General features: G+C 43.5%; 1 protein-coding gene and 1 long non-coding RNA gene across 2 annotated transcripts; one reads left to right on the top strand and one right to left on the bottom strand.

Annotated features, from left to right (window-relative positions):
• Window positions 1–1,773: 1,773 nt before the first annotated feature.
• LOC125337609 (serine/arginine repetitive matrix protein 2-like) lies at window positions 1,774–16,948 on the bottom strand. Its single transcript, XM_048327527.1, has 2 exons — window positions 16,031–16,948; window positions 1,774–13,929 (listed from the first exon to the last, which is right to left on the bottom strand). The coding sequence occupies exons 1-2, from the start codon at window positions 16,063–16,065 to the stop codon at window positions 9,300–9,302; spliced, it is 4,665 nt and encodes a 1,554-aa protein (XP_048183484.1). The 5' UTR covers window positions 16,066–16,948; the 3' UTR covers window positions 1,774–9,299.
• Window positions 9,534–18,349, top strand: LOC125337625. Its single transcript, XR_007208106.1, has 3 exons — window positions 9,534–9,598; window positions 10,574–10,683; window positions 17,591–18,349. It is a non-coding gene; the product is annotated as an uncharacterized LOC125337625 (long non-coding RNA).
• The last annotated feature ends 393 nt before the right edge of the window (window positions 18,350–18,742 follow it).

Raw genomic sequence — 18,742 nt, 5'->3', positions numbered from 1 at the left:
AAGGCTGATTCTCTTGACATCAAAAAGCCTACTGCATTGGAAGCGGGGAACAAAATCAAGACTTAACTGTATTTTCATTATATTTCCTTAGGACTCCCTTGGGCTTAAGTGTTTGGTTTCATGGGGTACTAACACAAGTCTGTTTCTTTTAATTCTTACTGACATTGAGCTTCTACTGGGAATTGTGTTCCCACACAATTTACATGCACTCTTTGTACCTTTTTCAAACATGGGTTTTGACAGATAGAGTCTATGAAGAAAAACACCAGAAGAACATCACAAGTCCCTGAGCAATTGCTCGCATTGGTTTGGGTAAAAATAGGGGAATTGTAACTCAGTTAAACCTAAAGCTGAAAAAGTGCTGCCTTTGTAGGTGTTTTCTCTGATGACCTGTGTGCTCACATGGGCTGTCTCCCACCACAGCTTGTTCCCTCTCCACCACAGTGTCCCGCTCAGTGTCACCTATGTATGTCTCCTGGAGAAATAGCACTGGAAAAGCCAAAGGGGAGTGAGGATCAGTGGTGGTGGTTTTGGAAAAGGAGTCAGGTGCACAATGGTGAATGGTCCTGGTCTCCTTGTGCTGTTCACATCCAGGCAGTGGCTCCAGGCTGGATGCCTGCTGGACCCTGGCCACAGCTGTCACCTCAGCTTCCTGCTGCCTGTGAAGTACATCTTCTGTTTTGCAGGCAGGACACGTGGATGAATTAATTACCAATTATTTCATAGACAGTTTGTGACAAGAAGGAACAGAACTGAACTTGGCTCCTCCAGAATATCTTCAGATGGGGCAGGGTGAACCCTCAGCAAGATCTTTCTCTTCCCTTCAGTGGCATTTGTGGGAGCAGAACAAAGGCCCAGAGGAAGTGTCAAGGGTCTCGCCAGGGTTTGCCCCTCACAGACTAGCTCCAGGTTTGCCCAAATGTTCTGGCTGAGCAGCAGGCAGGGCTGGAATGCTTGCTGGTCACACTGGACTACTCAGTGGGTAACTGTATTTCTATGTTCAAAGGTTCAGTTTTGCTGGAGTTTCATGTTCTGGGGAGAATAGCATCTGGCAATTTCAACAGTAAAAGCTGTTTTCCTCAAAGGTTATATGTGAAGGACTAGCTGCATGAGGCCTTTCCACAGTTCTAACATACTGATTTCATCAACAAATTACTCACTTCTTCTGCCAGCCTTGAACCACAGGTAGCGAAACTTGATCCAGCCCTGCCACAGCACCGGGTTTGTTTCGGGTGTGCATTTAAAAACTGCCCTCACCAAGCAAAGGCAAGACAGGCAGTCATGTCAGGTCCTGCAGCCTTGGCCAGCCAGCCCTCCTCTATTGGCAGCATAGGAGAAGGAAGTTGGTCCAACCAACGCAGTCCTTAGCCCGTCACTGCTCCTATTTCAATGGCCAGAGCCACCTCCCTGACACACAGTCTTTCCTTTGCCCATGTCTGAGGAGCCAGCACGGAAAGGGCAGCAGGGAACAAGCTGCAGAAAATGTAGTTTGCTGGGCTCTTTTCAAAGCCAAGCCATTTGTGTAATTAATGTTCCATATTTTCTACCTATTCCCAGCTGTCACATGAAACTTGGCATGCATCAGCTCTCTTGGGCGTAAGGAAAACAGTTTGTATACTGATGAGACATTTACAGGTGCTCCTTGTCTTTATTTCTCATGCTCCTTCCCTGATAATGACAGAATGAATACAAGATTGTTACTTTATATGCTTTTACTATTTCAATCTTCCCAACACACAAGTAAGACCCAGTGGTACAAATAAGGAACCCATCTGAGGAGGAGAATAGTTTTATTAAGAAATCTGTATGCCATGACAATGGTACAGACTTTCTTGTCACATGATGTGTGTAATTTAAATGAGTTAATAAGGAAGATGTCTTTTGGGTATTTCTGGTCTTCTGGAATAAGTGTCCTGGAGCTTGGAGACAGAGTTGGGATACATTTTGTGGGACCTTATTTGGGTGTTTGGATCACTGCTACCTGCACTGTTCCCATTCCTGAGAAGAATGAAAGATCTCAGTAACTGGGTTAGCAATCCAGAACTGCCTTTTGATAGTCCATTGTATTGGTACAAATCCCAAGGGACACAAGGATTTCTGATGATGTAATTTGACTTCACAGTTGTTTCTTGAGAAGGATGGACTGGCTCTGAAGTGTCCAAAAGGTTTCTTTCTTTGATTCCTTACAGAAGTCTTGGGAAGCACAGCAATGGGAAGGACTCACCTGCTTTTTAGACTGCATCTCAACCAGTAACTGCAGCAACTGCAGCAACTGCAGCAACTGGCATTGTGCGGGTCAAAGAAGGTGTACAGCCTGCAGAAGGTGGTTGCAATTCTTTGTGGTAGAAGCAAGGCGCTGGCTGCATTCACCTACAGGGCTGCAGAGAGCTGGCCATCCCTGCACACCAGTTTTTTTGCTCACATGCTTTTCTTTTGTAGGTGCAGGGGCAAGTAGGTGCCCATGAAACTCTCCTGTATTTCAGGAACCTGGGTAAATTTATTTAGAAGGGGCTTTGGTTGCCTAACAGGAGGCATCATATGAAAGAATCTTGATTTTCAGAGAGAAAATGCTGACCACTTCCCCCAAAAATCAGATCTATGATAAGATGCCCCTTTTTGAATATTCAGGGTCACTATCAATTTTTTAAAACAGAGCCCATGACAGCTATTTGGTGGCTTTTGAGGATAACCAGTTCAGTGCATTATAGATTTTTATGGCTTTACTTTCCCAGTGATTTTTCCCTCTGGCACTACATTCCTGCTGTTGCATGACAAGCACCATTGAGAGCCTGCTGCAGTGCTTGTTCGCCAAATGAAAATCCCACCATCTTACAAAGTTGTTCTTGCACCTACAACTAAGGACACATTGAGGTTACTACCAAGAGCAGTAACAGGAGGTATGTAGCAATTCCCTAAAGTCTTTCAGGTCCTTCAGGTCATAAGAGGTAAAATACTGGCCAGCTGATTCATTGGTTATTCAGTATACAAAAAGTCTTTTAGTTGGCAGGAAAGTCGATACCCAGCAAGCTTTTTTTCCCCCTATTTTTTCCTAAATTCTCATCACGGAGTGAAAAATATTTCAATTCTATAAAAAGATGTTTATGGAAATGAAAAGGAGAAACAAAGCTCACAGGACCTAATACATTTTGGAAACCACATTGTGAGCGCAATAGTTAAAACTGTTTTGCTGGTAATACATATCCCTGTGCTCATTTCTCAGGTAACAGAGATTTACTTTAATGTTCCAGAGAAACCCACTGCCTCAAAATCCATAAGGATCCCAGTTATTACTTGTCAGTTTTCTCTGATCGACCAGAAAAACTTCTTTTGGATGGCGTCCATAGTGGCACAGGAATAAAAGAAGAAATATTTCCCTAAATTTTCCCACTATTCCTGGCACTATTTTTCCTCTGCTTTCACCACTGCTTGCCTGCAGCCTGCTTTATAAATTCAACCATTAGGTGGGGCGTTTCTACTGTCAGCAGCCCACATTTCATCTGCGGCATCTTGGGCCTGGGACAGATGCTCAGTAGTCCCGTGTGCTGGGATATGAGGTCTCTGCTGTTATCTTTAGTGCTTTCTTCTTTTACCAGTTCCATTGACATCCAAAATAGTACAAAGGGGGAAACCTGAGTCAGATGGTACAACCTGAGGTCTTGGTCTCTATCTTTCTTGTCATGTGTGATGTGTTAAAGGTTATCCAACTGAAGAAGATGGTGATCAATTACTAAGTTATTTCACTAAGTTCAGAGCAAAAAAATGTGCATTCATTAATTTTTTTCATTTCATTTGAACAATTTGGAATCAGACAGCACTACTGGGACAACTATTTCTTCCTGGTTTCAGTGTCTGGGTAAAAGTAGTGTCACATTTCCTGACACTGCAGTGGACCAGTCGTGTCTCATGATACAGCACTGGCCCCTGCTCTTCCATGGGGTAAACTTTCACAGGGTTTGGGCTTCTTTTTCTGTGAACAGCTATGCTTTATGTGCCCTTTTTAAATTTGAAAAGTAAAAAAAATCAATGAGGAGCTCTTTGTTGTACTTGTATAGAGACAATGCTCATCCAGCATAGCTGAGCAGCCCTTCCTGAACTGGGGGGAGAGGGAGCTCTCCCATGGGGCCTCTGAGCTCTCCTAGCACCTGAAGTCCCAGAAATATAGGCAGTACTTTCACTTCATTAAACTTTTGGAGAAAGTGATGGTCTCTTTGCAAACCTGGGCTCTGAGGCCTGGGTTTGTCCCAGTCAGACCCAAGTGCCTCAGTCAAGGACTGCATTGCTGCAGGAGATGGAGGGAGAGAGAGGCACATACAGAGGGCAGTTGAACTTTTTCTGAGTTTGGGGACCAAAGGCAGAGGTTTGTCCTTCAGTCAGAAATGTGGGAGGATGAGTGGGGCTGCTGGAGATGGTGGGCACTTGTCCAGCACTGTGAAGAGGACTGTACCATCACACTGATGGGCCAGATCCAAGCTTGACTATCCAAATCACCCCAAAGCAATCCTTTTGTGGTTTCTGTATTACTAAGCCCATCTGGCAGGTGTCCTGCCAAGAAGAAGGGCTCGGGGAAATTTGACTATGGTGTAATTAGAGAGGACATAAAAAGTCTGAAGGACTTTACTGATGGCTGGTACTGGGAGCCTGCCTGGTTTACTGTTGCCTCAACCTCTACCCACCACTAACTACTGAGCCCCCCTCAGACCTGCTTCTGCAGATGGGACCCTTCAGGTACCCCAGCTCCAGCTCAGAGTCTGGACTCCCCTTAAATGCCTCTTTTATTAAGGGTTTCAAAAGCTTCTGGAAAGCTACACTTTGGAGACTCAAAAGCAATGGACTATGCTTGAAGCAATAACATTGTCATTAATTTTTCCCAGTCTCCTTAAAAAATCTCTTTCCATGAGAGTCTAATTCCGTAAGAATATGAAATTTCAAAATACGTCACCATAGAGAGGGAACCTTGAGAAACCTTGTCTACCTGGGCTTTTTTTTTTTTTATATTCCCTGTTCCTGGCCTGGTTGTGATTGTGTATCTGTGTCTATAGCTAAGCCAGGGCTTTAAGGAAGCATTAAAAAAAAAAAATTCCTGCTACCTTTAGTATAGGCTAAGGATCTAATTCCTCCAGTGACCTTGAGAGATGCTTGCCTTGAGAACTGTATATCAGTAAAACAGAGCTCTGTAGTATGGAAAAGGAACAGAACTGCACGGAATTACACCCATTGTCCAGAACCACAAAAGCCAAGAGATGTGCTGGCAGATGCCTCAAAAGCATCTGTTATTAGGTCAGACAAATTGAAACAGCAGCTGGAGGGCTCCCTTCACTGCCTCTCCTGTGATGGAGTGAGAGATGTGCCTAAAGGATAGCAGGGGCACAAGGCCTCTGCTCCTGGGGGTAAAAAAATCTGTGAAGGACTACTGGACACTGTGAATTAAACTGTTTTCTATTGCCTCAGAAAGGGTCTCATCAGAGTTGAAGCCTGGCCATTCGCACACCTGGCACCCCAGCATAGATGAATATATCACTCCTCAAACACGTTTTCTTTCTGAAATACTAATTTCTGGCATTTCTTTGCTTATCACCAGTGCTAAATTTCCTGCCCACATGGTCTGCAGTGACTTGTTTACTGCAAGGCACACCAGTACTCTATTGCTCCATCACCACTGGAATTTGTATGGCATTGTTCTCTTCTTTCCTGAAGGGTTAAGTGTGCTAAATCCCAGAATGAAGTGATTTCCTTAAGTGAGGCTTTACCCATAAGGATGCATTTAATGCAAGTCTATGTCAGGCTTTAAGTGTACTTTGGGGAGGGTCATTTGACTTGGAGGGATGTTTTATCTTACCAGCAGAGATTAAGGCACGCAACAACCTAAAATTGACCCCCACAAGATGACTCTGCCTGGCTTGTCCTGAACACAGGATACTGCATCTTAGTCTGCTAGTGTTGCATCTCTATTGAGAAAAACAAACAAGGCAGGTGTAAACTGAAAGACTTAAGGGCCTCCTGGTGCCCAAGGACAAGCTCTGCTGGGAAACACCTGCTTAATATTTGTCTAACTTTCTGCCAGAGACAAGAGCTCCTTCAATTTGTTACAGAGGAATAATATTTCCAGGTGTGAATAAGGGGCAATGTTCCCCTCCCCCCCCACTTTCTTTAAAAATGTTAGCTAAAGAATAATTAAGGTGGCTTCTAATTAGAATAATTAAATTCTAATAAGATTAATTAAAACTCCCTCTATGAGAAGGTGACCTGTCTAGTGGGTAAGGGAAAAACTGAGTATGTTGTCTAACTAGACTTTAATAAAGCCTTTGACACCATTTTCCACAGCATTGTTCTGGAGGAACCAGCTGCTCATGGCTAGGATGGGTGAAGTGTTTGCTGGGTAAAAAACCAAATGGATGGCCAGGCCCAGAGGGTGAGAGTGAATGGAATTGGCATCCATCTGGTGTTTGGTCACCCATGGTGTTCCCCAGGGCTCAGTATTGGGTCCAGTCTTGTTTAATACCTTTATCAATGATCTGGACAAGGGGATTGAGCCCACTCTCAGACAGTTCACAGGCGCCACCAAGCTGCGCAGGAGTGTTGATCTGCTGGAGGGCAGGAAGGCTCTGCAGAGGAGTCTGGACAGGCTGGATCCATGGGCTGACATCAATGGTGCAAGGTTCATCAAGGCAAAGTGCCAGGTCCTGCCTTGGGTCACAATAACCCCAGGCAGAGCTACAGGACAGAGAGGCTGGAAAGGTGCCTGGAAGAAAAGGACCTGTGGGTAAACATGAGCTAGAGTGTGCCCAGGTGGCCAAGAAGGCCAAGGGCATCCTGGCCTGTATCAGCAATAGTGTGGCCAGCAGGACCAGGGCAGTGATTGTCCCCCTTGTACTCAACACTGGTGAGGCCACACCTCAAATCCTGTGCCCAGTTTTGGGCTTCTTGCTATAAGAAGGACATTGTGGAACTGGAGCATGTCCAGAGAAGGGCAATGGAGCTGGTAAAGGGTCTGGAGCACAAGTCTGGTGAGGACCTGCTGAGGGTGTTTAGCCTGGAGAAAAGGAAACTGAGGAGGGACCTCATCGCTCTCTAGAACTACTTGAAAGGCGGTTGTAGTGAGCTGGGTATTGGTCTCTTCTCACAAGTAACAAGCAATAGGACCAGAGGAAATGGTCTCAAGTTGTGCCAGGGGAGGTATAGATTGGATATAAGAAAACTTTCTTCACTAAAATGGGTGTCAGGCATTGGCACAGGCTGACCAGGGAAATGGTGGAGCCACGATCCCTGGAAGTGTTCAAAAAATATGTGGATGTGATGCTTAGGGACATGGTTTAGTGGTGGACTTGGCAGTGCTGAGTAATAGGTGGACACAATAGTCTTAGATATCTTTCCCAACCACAGCGATTCTGTGATTCTGTGATTCTCCTGTGCAGGCAGGAGAAGCCAGCTAATAGGGAATTTTTATTCAAGTCTGTTGCAAATGCTCTATGCTTTAAGGACTTTTCTCAAATGTGAAATGAAATAATGGACAAGAAAAAGTAAATTAGGCTTTAGGTTTAGTACAAAGTGGCCTTTATGTTTGCCAGCTTGTAACAGCTTGGTGGGTGAAGTAAACCTCTGTGTGTAAGGGCAGTGTTGTATCTCCAATAAAATCTATTTTAGTTTTTGAGGACTGGAGTGTGATATACAAATGCAGTTTTCATTTTGTGACCCTCCAGATGCCAGAAAGCCTAATTCTTGGCAGGTTGGGAAGGAAAAAGAAGTCAAAGTTTCAGCCTCTTCAGTGGTCAGGAAACACGATGTTCACATGTCCCCGACCGGGCCAGCCCAGTTGTCACTTACGTGACTCGTGTGCATTGTGCTGGCAAACGGGTTTGATCTCAGCTTGCTGCCAGCCTGTTCTTGTCCTTAGTCTCTTGATGGCAGTGGGTGGGGGCACTCTGCCAACCTGGGCTTAAGGAACAGCCAGCCCTCAGCTGTGGAGTGTGGTCATGGAGAGCATCATAAAAATGGAAGGGAATTCACTGCCATGGGGAAGCAGGACCTTGTTTGTACAAACCCTCTCTCCTCCTGAAGTTGGATCCTTAGGATATGCCTTTAGGGTTCCTCCACAGTAGGTTTTAATATGAATGTGTGGCTACAATGCTAAGCTAAACTAGTGTATGGGAGAGTTGGCGCTGTGGGACGTTCTGTCTGTCACGGCTTAACTAAGACACTCAAGGCAGCAACCCTGCCCTCCCTTCTCCAAAACAACATTCATCACACACAAACTTTTTGCAGAAGAGGCTATTATTGTAAACACAAAAAATCATACTGCATTAGTAGGATTCAGTGACACTGGCTGCTTTTTACTGCTCTATTTCACATTGCACTGTAAAATAAAGACTTCCTAAGACTTTAAATGTGAGCTGAGGCACCTGCCTCATGTCTGTGTGCCCCAGCATTTGGAGTGGGACAGATGTCCCAGGAAGAGCTGAATTGCCATGTCAAAGTGTTGAGCCACTCTGGCTTACCTTGTCCTCATGGCCTTTCAGAGTCGAGCTTTTTTGAGCTCTTACACTTGTTGCATATTCATTTTCAGTAATTAAGAACCCCTTGAAATGGTGTACCTTTACAACAATAATGCATACAGTGTACGGCCAAAGTGCAAATAGCTTCAGAGGAGGTTAAATCACTATTTTCCCAACATTAATATTAATGAGGCTGAACATTTGCATTTGCCATAAATCCCCTTGTAGCATCAATGTCCTTTGAGGATTTTTCTGCAGATAAATGAAGCATTCCCCTCCTTCCCTCACTACTTCTGCTAGCAATGTCACTCAGTGCAGCAATAGATCAACAGTTGCTGCTAATCTGTGAAAAGGCAGAGCCTAGAACAAGTGCTTTTTGACATAATTAAAGCTACACTGCCTACCACTATTCCTGGAAGAAGTACTAGCAGACTTTCATTAGAACAAGTAAATACAAATAGAGTTCAGCCTGAACAGTTGTCTTTGTTCCAAACAAAGGCCATTAGTTAGCGAAGAGAATTTGAAGCAGGGCTGAATTCACACTGATCTCAAAGCCCTTCTCATATTTAATTTATAAACTGATGATTAATTCAGTGATTAGCTAATTCACTTGCAGTGATTAATTTAATTCACGTCTTCAGGCTAATGTTTAAGAAAGAAAAAAAACCTAGCTCTGATAGATGCACATCAATGTCCTTGTGATTAAAAAATGATAATATAATGCCCTGGAGAAAAAAGGAGAAAAGTAAGATCAAGAGAATTGGTAGCATGATCTGTTGTAAGTTCTTGCCTAAGCTGCAGCTGTAATTTTTAGCTGTGATGTTTAAATGTGTCAGTTACTCTAATGATCAATGGTTTGAAAGCTGAATCTAAGGATCCTTCACTGTAGCTTTCCACTGTGTATTTTGAGAATGGTGTTGCTTTAGAGCAGTCCTCCAGCTCTGCTTTTTTCTCGCTTGTTTTGCCAGCTGCCTGCCCACTCCCCTCCCTTTCAGCAGCGTCTTTCTCATGCCTCACCAAAGTCTTTGACGAGAGTGCTTTGTACTTCTTAAATCCAGGCTGCTTTTCTCTATTTCCAGCAGGATTTTCCTCATCTTTTGATGCAACATGTAATGATGAGGATGATTTGGGGGATTTCTCTGTATTAGACAAACTGGTCTCTTTTGGGACAGCACTGCTTTTACAGTTTATGCCATTGCTTGGCAATGGAGCTTGATAGCTTCTGAAATCCATCACAGGGCCCTCCTCTCCTGAGCCATGATTGCTGTGCCTCTCTGACTGGGCTGAAGAACCGATCTTGTATTTCTCTCTTCTCTCAGGTTCCCTCTTCTTTTCTGGACTACCAGTCTTATGCGTTGGTTTTTCATCATATGGTGGTGGCAAATGCTCCTTTTTGGCTGTGGCATTATTTTCTTGAGACTTCACAGGCAAATTTGAGTATGGGGACTGGCACATCCCAGAAGTTGGATCTTTGCTCTTACGTTTTACAGCATTTAAATCAGGCTTTGTAAAACTTTTGGATACAGTTTTTGGTTTTTCTCCTCCTGGAATATTTTTCTCAGGCTTCAATAATTTACTTGAAGGAGGTAACTGATGGTTTCCAGAACCTTGGTATTTATCTTTCTCTTTTACAGCCTTTTCTTCAGGTGACCTGGTGTCCTCTCTTGCTGGCGTCTTTTGCTTCCTCTCTCCTGAAGTGCTTTTTTCTTGAGGCTTCAGCACTCTGTTTGAAGAAGGCAGCTTCTCAGAATTTGTATCTTCATCCTTTTTTTTTACAGAATTAGTACCAGGCTTCTTAAAACCTGAAGAATCTGATGGTTTTTGCTTTGGTTCTGGAGTAATTTTTTCTTGATTTCTTTTCTTATTTAATGTTTCTGGTGGTACTGATGAATACTTCCTGGAACTTGGAAGTTTGTCTTTCTCTTTTGCAGTATTTGTATCAGGTGTTGGAAGATCTTCAAATCTCATTTGCTGTTTGTCTCCTGGAATATTTTCCTCATGCATTTCTGATTTTCTTGATGGAGGTAGCTGGTGCTTCCCAGAAAACTGCTGCTCAATATCTTCTTTTACTACCTCTCTTGCAGGTGATCCAGTGTCTTCTGCTGCTGGTGTCGTTTGCATCCTCTCCCTTGAAGAGCTTCTGTCTTGACAATTTGGCACTTTGTTTGAAGAAGACGACTGGAACTTCTCAGAGGTATGTTGAGCCTCTTTTTTGTCTGACTTAGTTTCAGGCTTTACAAGGTCACCTGGTGACATCTGTTTCTGTGTCTCTAGAGTGCTATTGTCCTCATCAGAGGTCTTATTGTCTTGCCTTGCTGTATTTCTTGGTGGCATTGAATAATTGTTGAAGTCTGACTTGGTGTTTTCTAGCCCTTCACTGTCATTTGCATGTTTCATTGGCTCATCTGATGAGTCCAGGTGGTTCTTCCTATTATTGCAGTAGATGTCTTCATCTCCTGTCATATCATGTTTGTGTTTCACAAAATCTCTTGGAGGTGCTAGATGCTCCAAACTCTGTCCAGTATTTTTCACTCCTTGAATGTTGGTATCATGCTCTGATGAAGATAACTGGGATGTTTGAGGTCTATGAGCATCATTCTCCTTTGAAGAGTTATTATCATGATCCACAGTATCATTTGGTGGGAGTACTTGTTTCTGCTCAAATTTAGGCAAGACATTTTTTTCTTCTTTCTCTTCTGTCTCCATTCTATCACTTCCATCCTTCATGTCATCATCTGAGGAGAAGAGCTTATCCCTTGTGTGTTCAGATATCTTATTTCTACTTTTTGCATCCTTCTTTTGGTCTGAGACCAATTCAGTTGATGAAGGAATTGGGTTCTCTTCCAGCATATCACATCCTTGTTTTTTGGTATCATCTAATGTTGGTGTTTTGCTCTTCTCCAAGGGTAATGGGGGTTCTCTTGCTAGCGTGGTTTTATTTTCATGTTTTCCTGGCTTTGTGGTTGAATGTGAAAGACAGTTCTCAAGTCTCTGACATGTATTTGTCTCTTTGTCAGTAGAGTTTTCATTTTCTGTTGCATGATTTGGGAATAGTGCTTGGTTCTTAAAATCACACATAGTTTTCTTCTCCCCCATTGTGTCATTCCCACCATTTGTCAACTCATCTGAAGGGGGGTGTGGATGCTTCTCAGAGCCATGGCTGTCATGCTCATGTTGCACACCACCAGCTCCCTGTCCCACCAGATCAATAGGCGGAAGTGCTGGAGGATTTCCAAGAGTGTGATGGATACTTTGTCCTGCAATCCCACTCATTGATATTGGTAAAGGGGTTGACAAGGGTGACTTCCATGCCTCAGAGTCAGGCCAGGGCATCTCATCCACAGTGTCCTCTTCATGCTCAATGAAAGATTCAAATGGCCTGTGGCAGGTCTCCAGGTCAGTTAAGGAACTCCTGTGCAGGGCTTGATTGTTTGAGTGATTCATCATTTCATTTGATGAAGATAATTTATCTGTCCCCAAATCTTCTTCTGAAATAAAGGAACTGTGCTTTACAAGGTCACCTGGCAAAGGGCTTTGTGTCTTTTCCAAAGGAGAAGAGGTGTCCTTTTCTTCTGCAGCACCAGGCTTTGGCTCCAGGCTCTCATTTGAGGAGAGTATAGGTTTGTTCTGATTTGCACCTGGAATTGGCATGTCCACATCGGAAACACTATTTTGGGAGCTACAATTGATTTGAGGAGGCTGTGGCTGCGTAGTTTTAAATTCATTTTGCATTTGGCTGTTGGGTGTTTTATTCTCCTTGTCCTCCATATGTGGGATATAACTATTATTTTTGCTAGAAGACATTTTGTCTTCACTGTGAAATTTTGCTTCCTCAGAACATTTGCGTCTTAAATCCAGTGCCTCTTTTTGGACCATTGGTGGCTTTGTGCCAGAAGCTGGTATTAGGACAGTTAGCTGTTGATCATCCATTGGAGACTCAACTTCACAAGATGCTGAAAATCTTGGAGAGTAAAATGGCAGAATGTTTTCCAGCGCTTTCTGCTCTGGAAAACATTTTTGGCCTGCAAAGAAAGGATCCTCTTCTGACTCTGTGAGCTCTGTGTCATCTTCCTCTGAGCTGTATACATACAGCGATATTTCAGGAATCTCTCCTGGTTTAGTATCCTGAGGGCTTTGCTCGTGGGATTCTTCAGCTGTGCTAGAGTCAGGCGAGTCAGAAGGTGGGCTGTCTTCCTTAACAAGTTGCAGAACACTGGTAATTCCCAATAGTGAAGATGTGTCAGGCCCAGCTGGCATGTTAGTTCTGTCACAATCTAGACCACATTCTGATAAGGGAGGAATGCAGTCTGCAAGAGCTTTGTTTTTATGAGTAGTTGAAGAGTTACCTAGAACAGGATGAAAGTTGGGTGCCTGGTTTGTGGAATCTATTTTAGCACAGTCCTTTGCATCCAACATGGCCTCTGGTGCCACGAGTAACTCTTCTTTGTCCTCCCTGTCCTGTGCTGCATTTGCCAGTGTTTTGTTCTCTCCATGGTCTCTGTTGGATCCTTCCTTTTCGTTCAGTAGTGTTCCCTGACCAAAAGGCTGGTTTGTGGCATTATTTTTCGACCAGCTCCAGGGATGGTTAATTTTTGTAGCCATGCTTAGTCTGGGCACTGGGACCATAGAGCACACTAAATTTTGGGACTCTGGACTCTTTATACCTGTGGCTGTCATTGCTGCCATGCGCAGCATTCTGACCTCAGGCTTATGAATAGTTTTTCTGCTCTGAAAGCTTTTAGTCTTTCTTTCACCTTTGCGCAAGAGGGATGCTTTCACCTCTGCAGCTGAGCAGAAAGCACTTTGTTCAAACTGCTCCTTCAGTTTGGACAGGACTGAATTCTTGTTGACTATTTTTGGCAAACTGATGTTTGCTCCCTTCTTTTTCCAGCTGGGAGACTTCTCCTTCGCTTCTTTTTCTTCAGCAGCTAAAAATTTCTTCAGGATGTTCTTCACTGTGTTTTTTCCAGGCACATTACTCCACCTTGCCCTCTCACTGGGTGCTGTGTCTTCATCCTCCTCCACTGCTTTTCCATCTCCCTTCCTGTCTCTACTTCTGTCCAGCTTGTTACCAGCCCTGCTCATCCACAGCTTCTCTTTAATGACCAGTTTGCCAACTTCTCTTCTCTTCTTGGTGTACGGCTCACGATTGTTGTTTAGAAACCTGGACCGCAAGAGCTGAAATCTGGTTGGATACTGAACCCTGACTGGACCTGGACATGGCTGGTTAGAGCTCACCTGGTTTTCTTTACCTTCTGCCCATTTTGTCCTCTTGTTGCTGATCTCTGGATCACCAGCTGCGAGCTCAGTGACGTATAGCAGCAGACTGCTGAGAACCTCAAAGGCTCCTGGCTCTGTTGCCATCCTATTGAGCTTCTTCTTCAGCATCAGAGGGTCTATAAGCATCTTATCATCTCCACAGAAGTGTGTGCTTTTGGTGCTGTGCAAGAGAAAACATAAATATCTTTTCAAGTCATGAACATTGTCACTATCTTCTTACTTTGCTTTAATGGCATGCTGCTACGCATGAAATGGAAAAAACACTTAAATTTAGAATGTCTCAAGAGAGTTGATGTTAGTGGCCTGTTAAAAAGCATGCAAAGTGGTCAACAAGCTTCATGAGGCGTGGTGTAGCAGGACTGTCAGGGCTTCACATCATCCCACACAGCACTGTCAGCTCTTTCTTCTGTTTTTTGTGGGCAGTGGAAGCACTTTGGGAAGCAAGCAATGCTAGTTGGGTCACTGCATCTCCTCTGTGCCACTAGTCCCTCGTTTAGTATTACCATGTCCTAAAGTGAGGGCAACACTGAAGTTGCTTTCCTTTTTTGCTAGGTAAAGTGTAGGCAAAAATAAATATGATGAGACTGCAGTTAGCAGGAAACCATGGTTCTGTCTCTGGTTTATAAAACCAGACACCGACCATTAAAACAAAATATCAAGGTTGAGGGACCCAAATGTGCCACTCATGGTTTTTGCTATTGGTACAGCTTAGAAGTCAGTAGATACCTCCCCAGAATTGAAAAAACACAACCGGGTTTCTGTTATTTGCTTTTTGATAGCATTCAAATCTGACATCAGGACTATGCTCTTAAATCTGCTTTGTGAAGGCTATCACCACAACAGCAACCCTGGCAATGTCCCTTGACTACAACATCTTTTAATCTGGAGGAAGAAGGATGGTGTGTTGGACCTTTGCTTGTTTGAAGAATCAGGCCTTTGGACAGCTGGGGATTTAGGCAATGCTTTAACTGGTGTGGATCAGTTACTAAATAAAATACTGAACTCAGCACAGAAGCTGGAGCTTGAAGTCAATAACAATAGATGGGCCTAGGAGGAAAAAATCAAGAGGTGTCAGCTTTCTGACACCATGAAAAGCTGGAAGGTTACTTCACTGTGCAGTGAAATAGTTTCATGCACAGAATGCAGCCTGCACACCCAGAGGGGACTAATCTTTATGAGCAGAAGTGGAATAAAAAATTCTTCAAATTAAGTCCACATGTAGAAAATGAAGAAAGGCTTCAAAGAGTCTCATCCTTTAGGGAGTGTCAAGCTTGGAAGGTTGTGGAAGGCCCAGCTGTGCCTTAGCAGCTGGTACCCCATGGCCTCTGAAAGAAACTGGACACGGCCCCCCACTGCAATATTAGGGAGGCTGTTTGCGAAGTGAGGGGCTGGTCCTCGTCCAGTTGGGTTGTGACATTTGAATTCCGCTTGGCTGCATTTCAAGTGCACATATTGAAAATGACATCCCTCATCAGATGGATGAAGTTGCCATCTTGAATGGAAGAAGGTCTATTTATAATGACTTTGTAGGTATTTTTAAAGGCCAATAAAAGAAAATGCCTGACAACTGGCCCATGTCTAATGTGACAAACAATACCTTGTAGGTTTTGATTGGGAATAACCACATTTCAGCATAGCACAGGTGGTATCATCCACCCTTTCCCTTACCAAATTGACCACAATCAAGGAGGCAAAGCTTCTACGTTACACCAAGAAGCCCATTTGTCTCAACTATGGGAATTTTCAGAACAAAGAAAGAACCAGAATTCAGAGTATAATTGGCTAAAAATATCCTAGTTCATTCCCTCTCCTAGCAAGTCTGCCGATATTTTAACTGCAAGATTGCCATCCCTCTCCTCCCTAACTAGTGTCTAGTGTTTTCAGAAAAACATGTGGGGCCATCAATCAATATGTTTTAGGGTCATCTCTGATCTCTCAGAACAGCAGTGGAACCAGATGCCCTGCTTACCTCTCCCTTCTGGACTGCTTTGGATGCTATAAATGGCCACAGTAAAATACAGACTAGTCTTGCTTTCAGCATAGCCAAACTTGTATTGATTGTGAAGGAAAGAGGATCAGACTCTCTCTGCTAGGAATATTCACAGTATTTAATCACGCATGAGCTATAAAATTCAAATAGCTTCATTAAAATATACAATGAGCGAGGTCTATTCCAGGATTTCCTTTTCCATGTTAGAGTGTTATTATAGGATGCCATCTGAAATGTAGCATGTGTGGGAATACTGCATTGCCTTAAGTACCAAGACATGTTGCATGGGTTGAGTGTTTGATCCATATTCACCAGCCAGCAGAAGAAAATGAACAAACAGCTATGGCACCTATTTAGGGCATCTGCAGTTCTTCCAAGATGACGTCACCTGCAAACGACCATCGTGACCATGTAAATCTGAAATGCATTCTGTGCAAGGGCAGTGGTACGATGACACTGAATTCTGAGACCACCACAGAAAATGGAGGTAGTGGATGAGTCAGCTTTGACCTAGTGTTTGGAAAACACCATGGTTCCCCCTCAAGGAAGGAGGGCTAAGTAAGAGGTTTCTCATGTTTGGGAGCATGACCACCATTCTCAACAGGCTAAGTCATCATCCCTAATTTTTCCTTACTGTCTTTTCCCAAGTTGCATCCTGCTGTTCTTAAACTATGTCACTTATCAATGAAATATAGTCACCTCTATATCACCTACAGACAGTCAATTATAGTCCCATTGGGAGTACCTCGACAGGTAGTCCCCAGGAACAGAGGGAGCCCCATGCCAGCAGAATTCACTTCCCAGTGCCATGAGCTATGCCGTATGGCAAGGCAGATACTTGGGCTCCTCCCTGATCCTGTGAAATGGCCTAACATGTACTTTATCCCCCTCACCCCTCTCTTCCTCTGGAGATGCTGATTTTCACTCTTTTTAATGTGTGTGATGTGCCTCAGTGTGCTCCTGGTTCATGGAAGTGCTGCTGCATGGTTTTCAGTGTCTGGAGGACAGACTACTTGGACCTGCAGAGGAGGCAGGGCCACCTTCAAAAGTTTTGTCTTCTTGGCCCACAAATAATTAATATGCATAGGACGGGCTGCTTAGTTACTTATTTATAGGTTCTTTGGGGACACTGATCACAGGCAGCATCAGAGTGGTAACAGCCTAATATGCTAATGGGCATCAGTGCAACCCTATCTGGTTTACTGTCTCTGGAGTGGAAAAGAGAAGGCCCCGTCTCCTGATCCTGAATTTCATGTTAAATATCTGATCACCATTTTAGACACTGAGGCAGCCTGAAGGACTGGCTGTTGCAGGGACAGTGGCATGGGCAGGAGGAGACAGCACTATGGAGGCTTCATCAAAAAACAAGAAACAAATTGGAAAACACTGTCCAGCCTGCAAAAGTTGTCAGAGATCAATGGATTTGTCTGCCTTACTGTTGGTAGGCACTGGGGAAATGCCCATGAGCTAGAGTGTGCAAAGTGCTGCATCCCATAGCCTTCCTCATCCCTGGACATCCCATCACTACCTGGTTCTGTGTGGTGTCCAATGACCTGCCCCTAGATAAGGAAGACAATCAGGACCAGCTCTGCCCACTCAAACCAAACAGGCCTTTTGAGTGTGTTCAATGAAATGATGGCCAAGGCACTGCTCACCCCAACAGCTGCAGAAATGGTGCTTTATAGGTTCAATCTTTTTTTTCACCTTTTAAATGAGATTCTCTTATTGATCTCTGAAACACAACTTAGTCCTGCCCAGGCTGGATAGAAGGTAAAGTGGGAAAAATTATGAAAGCTCTTAATTTTTGTCAGTGATTTTTTTTTTTCTAAAGGAAGAAGAAAAGCCAAAGTACTAGAGAAAGTCCTACCTTATGCAGAATATGTTCTTCTCTCTTCTCTACTGCTGAATTTATTACAGGAGTGCTAGAGGCATCCTAAACTAGAAGCAATGTTTTCAGAAAGTCTTGGTATTCTCTGGCACCAAAAGCTACTGACACAACTGCTGCCTTTGGTTTAACACATCTCCAAAGCAAACAAGAAAGCACCTTGCGAAGCTGCCAAGAGAAAACATGCAAAAACAACAGTGCGAGAAGTAACGCATCGTAGGGAAAACCTTTTCATATGGACATTGTCATGCAGGCTGCTATTCCTACTGACAGGCATCACCTGCTCCTGTGTCTGCCTCATAACATCCCAGTGATGAGTCCAGCAATGGCTTACATGGAAAAAGGCGTAGGAAAGTACTCATGTATTTTTAGCTATCTTTTTAAAACACAGTTCAGCAGCTGGAGAAAGACAGGAGAAACCAACACCACGTAGGCAATCACACACGGTGGAAATTAGAAAGCATTACGCAGACCTCAGTTTCTGAACTTCTAAGGTAAAACATGAGGTTAAACACAGGAACAAATTCTGAGCTTGCTTCTGCATTATTTCATAGAGGATTCCAGATTTGTGCCTGTGCTGCTCTTGGGGGCATTAGGATCTCCGTCGTCAAGGTCTACTGTTTGCTTTGTTTGTGGTATGCAACTTTTAACCCAATCATGGTTTGTTGGTTTTCTTGAAAAATGAGGAAATAAAAGAAAAAGGGAAAGAAGAAAAAAAAAAAAACAACAGGGAAAGGCAAAGAGGAAGAAAAAGAAAAAAGAATGAAAAAAAGGACAAGAAGTAATAAAAATTAAAATTAGAAAAAAATAAAAAAGGAAAAAAGAAAAAATAGAAAAAAGAAAAAAGAAAAAAAGAAAAAAAAAAGAAAAAAGGAAAAAGTTGAAGTAGAACTTGGAGAGGAGAGGTGAGATGAAGCCAGGCAAGGAAAGGCAAAAAAGAACAAAAGGTAATAAAAGGAAGGAAAAAAAAAAGAAAAAAGGTAAAGCAGTTGTAACTTTTCTTCTTGGGGTTTTCGTGGTGCTCAGACTTACGAAACGTATCACAGCCTAACCGTTGACCTATTACAACTGCTTGAAGACCTCAGCCAAAAATTCTGA

This window comes from Corvus hawaiiensis, chromosome 2 (assembly GCF_020740725.1).
Source record: "Corvus hawaiiensis isolate bCorHaw1 chromosome 2, bCorHaw1.pri.cur, whole genome shotgun sequence".
NCBI lineage: Eukaryota > Metazoa > Chordata > Aves > Passeriformes > Corvidae > Corvus > Corvus hawaiiensis.
Note: the sequence above shows the minus strand (reverse complement) of the source record. Positions and strands in the feature narration are given on the sequence as shown.